This window comes from Montipora capricornis, chromosome 2, assembly GCF_036669925.1.
Source record: "Montipora capricornis isolate CH-2021 chromosome 2, ASM3666992v2, whole genome shotgun sequence".
NCBI classification, from domain to species: Eukaryota; Metazoa; Cnidaria; class Anthozoa; order Scleractinia; family Acroporidae; genus Montipora; species Montipora capricornis.
Genome location: NC_090884.1, coordinates 2,396,306 through 2,409,841, shown reverse-complemented (window position 1 = coordinate 2,409,841; position 13,536 = coordinate 2,396,306). Strand labels below are relative to the sequence as shown.

Genomic DNA, 13,536 nt, shown 5'->3' with positions numbered 1-13,536 from the left:
AATGGGGCAATTGTCATCAAGGATAACATCGACGCCAAATCTGGAAACGGCATTGTCAAAGATAAGAGATACATTCCAACGAAGAAAATTCTACTATTGCAGACCAAACAGATGGAGATACCCGACATCATATAAAAGTGTCGGCACGAAAGAATCGATAGTGGGTGCATGGGGTAAGCTAGAGATAACTGAGTCCAGTTGGGCGGAAATAAAAACTACCATATTTGGAGTTTTTACTTGAAACTTAAATGGATTAAGTATCTCAGTGTTGGTGTAAAAGATATTGGCTATTATGACCATTTACTTAGCTTTCGTGAGAACAAAATACTGTATTTTCAAACTATATCGCATATAAGAAGAAAGGTCAGTTGACAAGGTTAGCACATTGTCTTTTTTAAGTATGTACTGTAGCTCGGTAAATAACAATAAACATTTTAGTCTGGTGGAGAAGATTCCATTGCACCGAAACCTTCGACCACACCCACAGAAGATTGAACACCTGCTGCATAATTTATGCAAGCTGTAATGGGCCCTTTTCTGAGCACAATATCGGTTTTCTATAACTTCGATATAAAAGCTTCAAAACGTTACAAGAAACCAGCTAATTCCGTTTCCAGCTCAAACACACCTTACCCTTTCTTCTTCCCCTTGTATACTGTATTTACAGACGATCAGTTTTCAATTCGACCCTAATTCCGAAAATTAGCAGGATTACTGAGACAGTAGGAACATGTAGTTTAAGGCAATGTGGATGAACATTTAATATTGGAGAGCAGAATTACGAAAAGTCATTATACTTATCATACGCATATAAACCTACCATCAAGTTAACATACAACTTCAGTCTTGAAAAATGAATTGCAGGGAAGTACTTTTTATTCGAAAGGGACAATTGCCTACACCAATACTGGTTGCATGGCTCGGCGCATGAAATTACCTCTCCGGCGATGTGTCGATATAGCTGGATTAAGAGGCCGCCCGAGCTCGGATTTCATTACTGGTTTAACGAATTATCATCATTTTTGCACAACAAAAATGCACCACAAAAACAACGAACAACGAAAAACTCCAACAACAACGATTTGGTTAGCACTTTCATGTACCCAAATGGCTTAACACTTCTGGTACAAATGTAACTCTAATTTACTCTTTTTTGCAGATAAAGGAGATAATACAGTACAAGAGAGAACATTAGACTGCATAATTTCAGTTGAAGATGATGACGCCGCCAGCTTTCCTTATCTTCACTTGTGCTATTGTATTACGTTGTGCTGTGCAAGGTTAGTTCAAAATGCTTATTGCCTAGCTGGTAAGAGCACTGTGCGTCACTAACTGCTAAGGAAGATTGCAAGAATTTTGAAAATAGCAACTGAGAAACTTTCGTCAAATGGCTGATGATTCTAAGTAACATTTCCCGGCTTTAAAAATCCACCCATACATTTATGATTAAAACTCTTAGTAATGACATCAGCCTTAAAATTATGAAACAAAATTGTTATTTTCCCTGTGATTCATGTTGAGATACATATTTTTTTTGGGTGAGATGTTTTTATTTTGAGATAAATTCACTGAGAGATGCTTTGCGGCAAACCTCTGGGAAAGATTTTTGAATTTCACGAAACACGCACAATTCATTGCACAGGCATAAACTAACATTTTGCTCACGCTTTAAAAACTGAAGCGTTGAGTCGAGATAAGATGTGGATGGGAAGTTTGTAACGCACGATAAAGGCCTAAGAATTGCCAAAGAGCACATCTACGTTCTTGACAGCTCTCCCGAACTTTCCAAGTGTAACATTGACAGCAGAGTTGTGATAATGGAAAACGGATCGTATGGATCAAGTTTACTAACGTCGTTTTCAGCTTGCACAACAAGATTATAAACAACATGATTGCACTCAGAATTATGCCACTGTTTTAGTCGTATTTGGGGCTTTACAAACATGGATGAAAACATTCAAATGGATATCTAAATACAGGATAAAAGAATCTGTTGAATACCTTATCACAGTCTGGCACAAAAACGTCCGAAGTTTTTTTGCAATGTATCACAGTACTCACCTGGGTGATCTTTAAGATCTATTTTGTTCAATGGTATGTATGCTTTTGTCGAGAGTTTAAAGAAAATCAAAATTGATTCACTAATCTGACTGAATTGCAAAAGAAAAATGGTTTGGCTGAAATCCAATGACTTGCACTTTCATGTAATTGTCTAATAGCGGGAACATGAAAAACTCACATTTATGTAACCAATTTTTCATTCGTACTTGAAGTGGCTCATCACTTTCACCATTTTGTAATCACTCATATCATTTTCGCTTTCAATTGGTGGTTCACCCTTGTCGGAGTGTTTCATTAATCGTGATGAAAATTCACGTTAAATGGATCACGTGTACATGAGCTTGGTTGGGGTTTAAATTTTTAAATGAGATACGTCCGCTTGCTGTGCGAACAATGATATGACAAAACATGACTTGATAACAGATATTCAAGATAAGCGGAAGCTGTTGATGCGCAGTTTGTAACATGAGGAATTATCCGATTCGTGTGTGATGCCGCAAGAATTCGGAACTTTTGCCAATAACAGACCAATTCAGAAATGTTTTGAAACTTATATTTACAACATACAAAGGTAAACAAGTTGGTTTTACTCGTTATTCCTTACTTTCAGCTTACATTCAAAGATAGTCACAATTTTGCATATCCTGCTTGTTTTTGCCTTTTCTCTCGACCTGTGCAATTGCGGTTTTCACCTTGTGTTTTCTCACAGGTCTCTCGTTCCTTGTTATTTATTTGTGAAACATATGTCTCACAGTAGTTTAGCGCTGTAATAACAGCAAGTTCATAATCTCTAGTTCTTGAAAATTGAACCGCTTTATCACCGTGACGTCCATGCTGTCTGTGCGGGAAAAAAATGCTCTTTCGTATAATAAATCAGTTAAATGTGAAAATAGGCCAGCGACTCTATAAATCATAAATACAGTTATTCATTACGATTAAGACTACGTTAAAATCTAATTCGATCATGGCATTCGAGAGCGTGACCAGCACCAAAACTGTTTTGTATAGTAATTCGGCCTTCGCCACACTTTGAACCGTTCAATTTCCTTGGGAATAGTACACGACTGATAGAAGAAGAATCCTTGGATTTCTGCCAACTTTTTCACTTGATTAAGGAAGGACAGACTCTTTTGAACTGAAAGAAGTGTTCATCCGAATCAAATATACCAAAGTCACACTAACTACCTAAGGAAAATTTTTCCTTAAGTTGTGTATGAAAAGAAGGAAAACTACCTTCCATTCCGCGCTCGACCAACTGAGGTCAGCAAAACGTAATGCTCGCATTTTCATAGTCTGCGGAAGGCGTAGGAAAAGATTTTCACACTTCTCTTTTACACTAGCCTTTTTGTATAGTCTTTCACAGTAGCTTTTTCGTATAGTTTTGCCAATCCACGACAAAACACTGGAAAAGCGTAGCAGCAGTCATGTGTTGTAGTCCGCCATCTTGCATAACGATGTCGATGTGACGCTTCACGCCGGGTTAACCGTTTTTCAAGAAACTTCTTTTTCACCTTGGAGTTCAGTTACTCCAGAGACGCGGAATCGTTCATCAAATTAAGTGAAATTCTTTTCAAGTTCCGTTGTCGTTTTAGTTTGCATACAGGCTCCAGTGGCTTGATCGATTTGGCCAGAAGAGCACCGTTCCAGAAAGCCAAAGCCGGCCTTTTTCACTTGCGATTTCCGCGGGCAAAAGGAAGACGCATACAATGTAGATGTGGCCTTACAATTGCAAACATGAAAGAAGACTGAGCTGCTTCATTGTGAGTGAAGACCAGTGACCGAAAACTTAAATTTGAGTTAATTATGGAACTGTTAGAACTATAAGGGAAGAAAACAGTTCGAAACGTTCTGTTCAAACGAAGACCCACCGATATCGTCGAACAAAATGATGTTTCGATATGTTTCCTTCCCTTGTAGTTTTAAGAGTTCTAAAATTTCTTCGTTTAGTGAACCACCCGGTGGCAAAACTAACCCATCGCCTTTTCAAAAAGAGTTTGCTACTGTTTGAAAGCAAGACTGGAACCTCCCTTTAAACTGTCTCGACTTGAAAAAAAGAAAGAATTAATTGAAAATGCATTTGTTATATTTTACGGTTAAAAACAGAGCGTGCTTGATCGCCCCTGAGAACTTCAATAAAAAACGAATCTTCGACACATTGTCTTTCATTGTGGTCTCATCTATAAAAGTCATCTATTTCACCCATCGTCTTAACGGCCCCTTTTTGCACATTGTCAGGATTTTGGTTTATATCTGTTAAGAATCATGTTTTTCATGGTTTGCAACAGAAAAATGATGAGTAGCCGTGATTAACATTCGCCTAGTTATCAATGTTCTATGCAACCTCAAAGCCAAAGTACTGTGCTTTTGTTTGTTTCGTTGTTTACAAAGCTGTGTTTGGCAATGAGCCTGTGTCTAAGGCTTTGCCTACAAAATCAATGTTATCATGGGTTAACCGGTTTTATTTTGCATTGGCTTGAATTTTTCCACTTTTTTCAGTCTAGCATTTATTTTTCAGGACTACATATGATTTCTTCTTAGCTTTCTTTGAACAGCTAAACAAAGGAAAAAATCGTTTCATATTAGAATTTATGTTCCACCCTACACGCGAACCCGCCCATGCTGTGAGGCGGACGCAACATTCAGCTGTCGGTCATTTCCTGTCTACCTGTCAGCTCAAGTCAGTCGGCTACCGATTGGGGTGGGTATATAAACTCATGCATTTCTTTCCCACAAAAAATACTTGCCACTTGCCGTGTGCCGTGTGCCCGACTAAGCGTTTTTGGCTTTTAACTAAGAGGCATCGATCGAATGGACTTCAAATCTGTACAGGTGTTGAAGGGGTTCCTAACAGCTGCATTGTGTGTCCAAATTGCACATGGTACGTGTACGTGTGAAATTCTTCACAATTTTCTAATTACTATATACTGTTCGGCCAAGGAACTCGTGTATTTCAGGGTCTATTAACATTGCTCCTGCTATGCTCCGTCATTGCTTATCGAGCGACCGTGGAGAAGTTGGATATAGGAATTTTCGCACTCTCGGGACAGTCATGTAGCTGTTTGGTTCTTTTTAACTTTACACAAAACAAAGATCCTTAAACTTAAGCCCTGGGGAGCGTTTTCACTTTCATATTAGTATTGACAGAAAATCGCCCATATCCTCAGATTTTAACCTTGTAATGTGCATCCATGTACATGAAAAAAAGTTGAATTTCTCATCGATTCGTCAGGCTTTCCAGCTATGCTAAATTTGAACCTGTTTTGAGATTAATAAAACACAATTCCAATCGGTAGAAGCAAGCGAAACCAATGTACAACCGTCCATGTTTTGGTGTTGTGGACTCTAACTGATGATTTAACACTTGGGGAGGGGGGGGGGGGGGGCGTTGGGTGACGAAAAATGAAAGCGCATCATCTCATCTTGGCTGCGCATTACTTTTAGTGGTTTTTAAATGTTTAGCATACATTCAACCCATCAAAAGTATGACATGTACGTAATGGCTCCTGATAGAACAAGCCAGATCGGTTAGAGGGGGTGTGTCGCGTGGTCCGTGGTTCATAGACATTACTTTAACTGTTCTTTATCCTTCAAAGTAGTTTAATCCTTGTATTTGAGTCCTGTAAGCTCATACATACTGAATTATATTTAGGGTGATTCAGAGTGAATCACATTGTATTTACGAAGGCATCCACATTCTTAGCATTTCTGAGAGCAGTGCGACTATGGCTGCATTTAAGTGATTTTAAGGAACCAATCGAGTCTTTTACAAAACGGTTCATAAAGGAATGTTAAAAGAAAGACAAATCACCGCTTGAAATTAATCCAAAGTATTTCTACATCAAGGTAAGACAACAATAAAGGGCCAGGAAGCTCCTACCTCGTATTTCAAATGTTACACAAAACTAAAGTTTTAAACGGGTGTCGGAAAAGAAACACCGGAAAAGCGGCTCGGCTTTCATTAAATTTTAGCTAAAATCTACATCTTGAAAAATGTCCTGAATAGGAAGTAAAGAAAACAATTACGACTTCAAGACAAATTTGTGGCGCAGACAACGAAAGTTTTCGTGGAATCACCACTCTGATGTAAAGCAACGATGAAACTCTTTAACGGTGAAATTATATCTTAAGCCTCTTCTAGTCTGTGTGGTCGGCGTTTGGTTGAGAGAACGCAAAATGGAAGATTTAGCTCAAAGGAATTGGGACACGCGCCCTTCAGCTTTCAAAGAAAATCTGGAGATGACCTGGGAAAAAATTGTTTGTGCCTCGCTTTTTTTTACGTAAAATAAGTGACGAGGAAGTGATCATCAAAGATCATTACAATCAAGTGAAAATGTAGCCTGCGAATGCAGACGTATTTCCGGCGGTCGTTTCTCTCCCCCGAAAAGTAACAGGAGAGAAACGACCGCCGGAAATACGTCTGCGTTCGCAGGCTAGTGAAAATGACACCGCAACAATCAGTCTTTTTTCTTTGTTTTGGGCAATATTACGTTTCACAACATGCCATAAAAAACTAAGGAGACTGAGGTTGGACCTTTAAAGTTAAAAAGAAAACCAACGGGAAAATTATGAAATCACAAAACTTTTCGTTGCACCGCAATGGCGGGAGGCTAGTTCAGTTAGTGCTTATGTTATTATAAAATAAAAAGTCCTAGTTTTTTTTTTACTCCATCATGATCATTATCACGTTCGTCAAAGAATTAATTCGATGATGACCAATTTTGCCAATTTTTTTGAGCTTCAAAGCCCTCGAAGAGTACGTAATTCGTGTGGTATCAAACTTAGCCCATCATCAAATCTTTACCTTCACCATGGCCGGAACTACGTGTATCGGGTTATATTTTGTCTACCGATGTAATATTTTTCCCGGATGCTTATTGACAACAAAGAGGATTAATTAGGTTGATACAGAAAATTGTGACCATTTAAGGAGAAAGGATTACAGTTTGTTTTTTTTGCCATCTCAAGGCCAATTTAGCTTCGCATTGCATACACAGCCGTTTACTCTAGCATTTGATATCAAAGAGAGAGCTCGCAAAAGCGTCCTCTTGCAACATCAAACTGAAGGCCTTCTAAAGGAATTTTTTTCGCGGTATAAGATTTTCTCTGAATAAAGAGGAAAACTTTAGAAAATAAATTGTAGACAAGCCTTATGTCATTCATTTATGAGGTTCAATTGTGCGTGCTAGAGGAGAACAAGTCAGCGGAAACAAAGAAATGGTGCCATACTTCGAAGCTCCTCACGGTATCTCAAATCCAGCCAAAATACATTTCTGTGATTGGCACGGTATTAGCATGATGTTTAAATTATGGCCGTGCCACAGTCGTGTCGCACGGCAGAGCTTGTCGAACTTATTTGCCCTGCCGAACCAAACTCAAAACTTTGATTCAGACGTCGCACTTCTGCCGTACTTTTCTCGAACTTCAAGAATTAATTTCGGCAAGGCATGAGCACGAACGGTCAGTGTAAAACGCAGACTGCAGATTGCAGACCGGGGGTAAAATGCAGCTAAAATGCAGACTGAGGTTATAATTTAACTGTTGAAAAAGCCCAAACCCATTAGAAATGCTGACAGTTAAGCCTAAATATTGATTTGGTTCGGCAGAGGAATTAAGTTCGACAAGCTCTGGACCTTACCTTCAAAACTCACTGTCCCCCATTCCATTCGTCGAATCGTTTTTTAAGAAAAGGCCGATTCAGCAACAACAAGACCAGAAATATTTCAACTTTTTCGTCCGTTTTTCTTTTCAATCACCTAAAAAAAGGGAAGCGAAATGTGAGATGCCTGCATTTTTCCTACTTTACCATCGGTCAATATGGCTAGAGCTTCAGTTACAAGTTAGGTCAATTGCCGGAAAGGACACGTACTGCAAAAACAAAAATTATCAGTAAACAGTTTTTATCATCGTCGATTTGATATGATTTCAGTCCAACGCTGGGTAATTTGCTTTCCAGCGTACAGTGAGTGGGCTAGGGCATGGCAAGGCGGCTTAATTTCCCTGGGTAATTAAGATTACACTTACTTGATAATAAACTTAATTTCAACTTATTTTTAGGAGCTTCAAAGTCCTTCTGCTTTCGTCGTGAGCAATTTAGTGGAAGGAATTGCCGAGGGATACCAATCCAAGTTCAAGATAGCTTTCGTCGCACACATGCAGCCATCAATGTCTCTCAAGATTGTTGTTCGGACCCAAATGCAACATATTATACAAACGCAACGTCGCAAATAAGTATTTTACTTATTGGAGTAAATTGTTGGCCCTGCCATCCAGAAGGTGAGTCTTAAACACAGCTTTTTAAACGCAGTATTTTCTTTGATGAACTATTTTTGTGCTTACGGGCTATGCAATGTAGCCCTTAATGCACTATGTCACTGTCGTGATGTGTTAATTAAGTCAGAAAGTAAATAAGAGCACGTCACGTAAGACCCTCACGAACTGTGATGTCAGATCGACGGCCTACCTTCTCAACCTTGATCCGTGCCTTTTATTCCTCTAACGTTTCACCTTCAGAGATAACACCCTCTTCCAGGGCCAGGGCCTATATCAAAAGTTCTTCTTCACTTGCCGATAGATTGGTTGTAAACAGAGATTGTAACCTAGAATCACTCAGCAACGCGCTGAGCATTGATACTTTCACCGTCCCTCAACCATCAAATCACCGCTAATCACTTCCTCTGGAGCTTCAAATGCCACTACTGGAGTTTCTTCTTCAGCGTCTACAAAGTCTCAAACTGAGGCCTTGCTGTATTGACCGAGCGACAGTGAGGTCAATACAGACCTCTCAATCCCAAAAGACCAAGCACCTGGAGATCCGAAAAACCGTGAGATTTGGGGAAAAACCTGGAGATTTATCGACAGCGTGAAAAAGAATTAAAACCAGTTCATCAAAATAAAATTTTCATTTCTGTTTATCACTGTAAAATATTATGTGACCGTAGCAACAGAGAAATTAACGTTATTTGAAAGATTCGTCCAATAAATATTCATCGTTTTCCGCCATTTTGACGAAGTGGATGAAACATATCAGGATGCGACAAACTGGTAACGATAACTTATTTGGCATTTGTCTTCTCAATATGGTTCTGAGGTCCGTGTCTTGTAGAATAGAACTGTGGATCTCCACATAATTGGCGCCAAAAAAACCAATTTTGCAAGGCAGAAATGAAAATATTCAAGGAAAGTGTATTCCATCGGCCTGTGAATCTTTTTACCGTGAAATCTTTTTGTCTCATCGTGAGATCGTGAGATTGCCCTAAAAACCCAGTGAGTTTCACGGCAAAACTCGACATGAACCTCAAGAAGAAGGAATTTAGAGACGCAATTCATCTTAGATACGACTGGGACATCAAGCGATGATTTCAGCATTGATCATGCCATTGTCTGTCGTAAAGGGGGTTTTAGTATTCAGCACCACAATGAGCTCCGTGATTTAGAGGCTGAAATGCTAAGCATGGTTTGTCAAGACGTTCAGATTGAGCCAGTTCTACAAGACATCACTGGAGAAATTTTGAATAGGGGCGCCAATCAGGCCCCTAACGCTCGATTGGATATCCGGGCTGGCGGCTTCTGGGAGCGTTTGAATTCTGCATTCTTTGATGCCCGGGTGTGTCACCCCAATGCAGACTCATATAAAGAACTTGCTGCTGCTCAGATATACCAGATGCACCAGAACGAAAAGGGAAGGCCAATATGCCATGCAGGATAGTCCTCTTGATAGAACAAGGCACATTCACGCCCTTGGTTTTTACAACGACCGGAGGAATTGGTGAGGAATGCAAGAAATTCCATGCAAGGCTTGCAGAACAACTCGCGGTAAAGAAGGGTGAAACGCATTCAAGCACTATGAGTTGGATCAGTACAAAGAAGTCCTTCGCTATCTTGCGCTCTGCGTTACTCTGTCTGAGGGGATCAAGAAGCAGGAAGAGAACTTCTAATGTAATTGATGCAGACCTGACTCTAGAGAACACCACAGCCATGACTTTCTAACTCTGCCCAACTATTTTAGTTACCATTTAGCTTTACTTTTTATCCTCATTTTAACTTCCTAGTTTTGATATTTTAAATTTGTGATAATATTTTTAGAGTATCTTATCATAATTGTACATAGTAATTTTCCTATTACGAAGAATGGTTTTATTTTGTATATATATTTTAATTAGTATTATTATTATTACTACGAGTAATCAGTGATTATTATTATTATTATTATTATTATTATTATTATTATTATTATTTCCACAAACAGTTCATTGCGTGTGCGTACTTATAGATGAGGCTTATTTTAAGTCCAGCTTAACGTTTTGCTGGCCAACGTTGTTGCCTCGCTCAGTCGGACAACAGTAAATGTTACAGCTTAAGGTCTCAGAGAAAATTGTACATATTGGCTTTTTGTATTTTCTGTGCTAGATAAAAAAGATATTTAACAAAATCCTCCGGCACGTCCCAGCTATTCATGTGGTATGTGAGGAGGACGCTTCTAGCCCTACTTTTAGGCCCAATTTTTCCCCCTTTAAATTTCTTCCGCAACCTGACAAACAGCCTAACTTCTGGCTCTTCCACATCGTAGAAAAAGTTCATAAAGGCCCGATATTTTCTAGGAATAGGAACGATAACTGATATTAATACCTACCATATTAATAAACGGACTCGTCCTGTCTTGTCTTGTGGAACATTTTCGCCCCCATCTAAACTGCGTTTTTTCCACAAGTCACGAAGATTCTAAATGATTTATTGACGCGCCGCTCACTCTCTTGATTACAACTTGATTACAACTAACGTGTAAAGAAGGAATCTCCGCGTCCGTCATCTCCTGGTGCGCCTAACAAGCAGAAAGTTGACAAACGTTATATACTTATAGGTTATTCCGATTTTGTCTGTCGTTAATGATTTTTTCGAACCTAGGATCAAAGATTCCAAGTTGAGACAATAGCCACTTTCGATATATTAAAATTCCTGTCCTAAACAAAAGGTATCATCTCGAGACTCTGGGGAATAAACTCATACAAATCCTTATATTTATTCCCCAGAGCCTCGAGATGATGCCTTTTGTTTAGGACTGAATTTTATATATCGAAAGTGGGCTATTGTTTAACAATGATCGCTTAGCAACTCTGGTGTAATTACTTCATGATGAGTGTCTTTTTCAACAGAAAATCCATGTGAAAATAAAGTTTGCACTGGGGGAAAGGTTTGTATCGAGAAAGGCAAACGCAAAGGCAAATGCGTCTGTCTGGGATGCCGCGACTCTGTGAAACGAACTGTATGTGGCATAGACGGCCGCACATACGCACACGAGTGTGAACTAAAGAGAAAAGCATGTCGGGAAGGAAGATCCAACGTTGAAGTGGCATATGACGGGGAATGTAAAAGTAAGAAAGGAACGCGAGCACGTTTTATTTAAACACCAGTAACAAGTAATGATTTCAAAATACTGGCAGGCACAACTGCAGTTTTAAACATTGTACTCAATAGATAAACATACGCGAAAGCTAAAACTGAAATGCTGACATCTTGATGGCAATATCAACAGAAATTTTCGGGGAACAAAGACAGGATCACCAGTCGTTTCACGGTAAAAAACCGCTATACTGCCAGACGATATATGTCTTATTAGAAGTATTCCCAGCCAATCGCAATTGGACACTGAAGCATCTTAAGCAGTAACAAGCAAGCCTGAGCTAGAGTAACATGGGATTCTAACCCATGTCCGAGCGCTTTTTCAGTCAATGATTTTTTTTTTTCAGTCAATGAATTTGAATTTGGGGACTGATTTGCAACTAGGTGATTGGCTGTCTGCTGCCACAATCTGAATCAATCAAATAGTTTCGGCTGGCGCCTTTGTCATAAAATTTGTTTTTCGTAATCATTAGAGGTTAAGCATGATGTTTACGGCCAACGGGAAACGGCAGTTTCCTGCTTATCATAAAGGCGTGAAAATTCTCTCATTTTAACTTGTCTCATTCCTTTGAAAAGTTGCTTGATATCTGGAGCTAACAGGACAGAAATGGGCCAATATCAAGCAGGGTTCTTACATTTTTGGCAAAACCCTAATTTCACTCCGACGTTCGCCGTTTGGCGCAAACGTCATGCTTAACCTCTCTATTCTCGGTTTTCGTATGACGTCACGGCCGCCATGTTTGTGACCCTAAACAAAGAAAAGGCGGCCATGTTTGTGTCCCGACCCAATCCTCCGGGAATTGAACTGTACTATTGTGCGAATGCTTTCTTTTGTTTTCGTTAAAAAAACATGGCTGTTTATCACGTGAGTGAAAACCAACAATTAACTCAATTTGCTCGTTTGTGTCTGTTGTAGTTACTTGCTGTGTTCAATTAAAAACCGTTCTAGGAGGGTAAATAGATAACAAAGAAAATTTGCTTTCTTTAACTCTTAGCCGGATGCGAAGGTGTGGTTTGTCGCAAGAACCGAACCTGTATGATTGACCAGTACAAGAGGGCTTACTGTGTGAGCTGTGTGGATTGTTCTAAACTACAGAATGAAGGCGGACCAGTATGTGGAGCTGATGGTTTACAGTATGAAAGTAGCTGCCATCTCAGAATGGAAACCTGTAGACGAGGAAAAGCTATTGGGCTTGCGTACAGAGGCAACTGCAAAGGTAAGCACGATTGACTGTCACAAGAAACACGTGCGCGCGTTCCTATATTCCCTTAGGTGTGCCGTGTGAGTAAAAAGAGGGGGGGGGGGGGAGCATCTATAGGCGCGACACTTTGGATCTCGAACGATAGAGCTCACTTGGAGGCTGAAGGAGAACCGACTGCCTTCCCCTGCCGGCAGTACTATGGCTCAGTTGTACCATTAAAATTGAATATGCCCATCATTAAGCTTGGAGCGAGCCCCGCATTTATCTACCTTTGCCCCAGATAATGCAGTATAATCTGAACCACCTCATTTCCAACAAGAGCTCGTGGAATAATTGGGGTAGATCATCCTTCATAAAAAACAGGAGGATACGGTTACTTTTTCAGACTACGACAAAGATAAGTTCGTTTCCCTTTTTAAGCAACATTTTTGTGTTTTTTAGCGTTATTTTCGCCGTAGCCGTCGTCATTTCTTAAACTCCCTACTTGTAAAATTTTGCGAAGGTGGATATTTCCCAGGAAATTTAAGAGTGTAAAATCACCGTTCTTCTTTATTCCTTAACCAGTAAATGCAACATGCCATGACATCAAGTGCGAAACAAAAACTCGACCCTGGGAACTGCTGGAAGAAAAACGAGCCAAAAAGGAATGCGTGCACGATGACACAGAAAGGCCTCGATGTGTCAAGTGCTCATGTGAGGATTTAGAGTTTTACCAAAAAAGCGAAACCGTCTGCGGCACGGATAACAAGACTTACCAGGACCTTTGCAGTCTAAGGGAGGAAATGTGCAAAAGAAAGAAGTTTATTGACGTGAAACACCTCAAACCATGCAAAGGTAACAAAGCATGAAGATTTACCTTGGAGTTGGTCACGTGAAT

The 13,536-nt window shown here is 39.7% G+C and overlaps 1 protein-coding gene across 2 annotated transcripts in view; it reads left to right on the top strand.

Annotated features, from left to right (window-relative positions):
- The first annotated feature begins 996 nt into the window (after window positions 1-996).
- Window positions 997-13,536, top strand: part of LOC138038432 (follistatin-A-like) — a 15,464-nt gene continuing 2,924 nt past the window's right edge. Inside the window, exons 1-6 of one of the 2 annotated variants that reach the window (XM_068884293.1) lie at window positions 997-1,085; window positions 1,160-1,280; window positions 8,116-8,334; window positions 11,211-11,429; window positions 12,453-12,674; window positions 13,224-13,493. In XM_068884293.1, the coding sequence (XP_068740394.1) occupies window positions 1,217-1,280; window positions 8,116-8,334; window positions 11,211-11,429; window positions 12,453-12,674; window positions 13,224-13,493 (994 nt within the window). In that variant the 5' untranslated portion in view covers window positions 997-1,085; window positions 1,160-1,216. Of the gene's footprint in view, window positions 1,086-1,159; window positions 1,281-4,804; window positions 4,940-8,115; window positions 8,335-11,210; window positions 11,430-12,452; window positions 12,675-13,223; window positions 13,494-13,536 lie in introns of those variants that run through there. The other variant, XM_068884292.1, reaches the window with a different exon arrangement.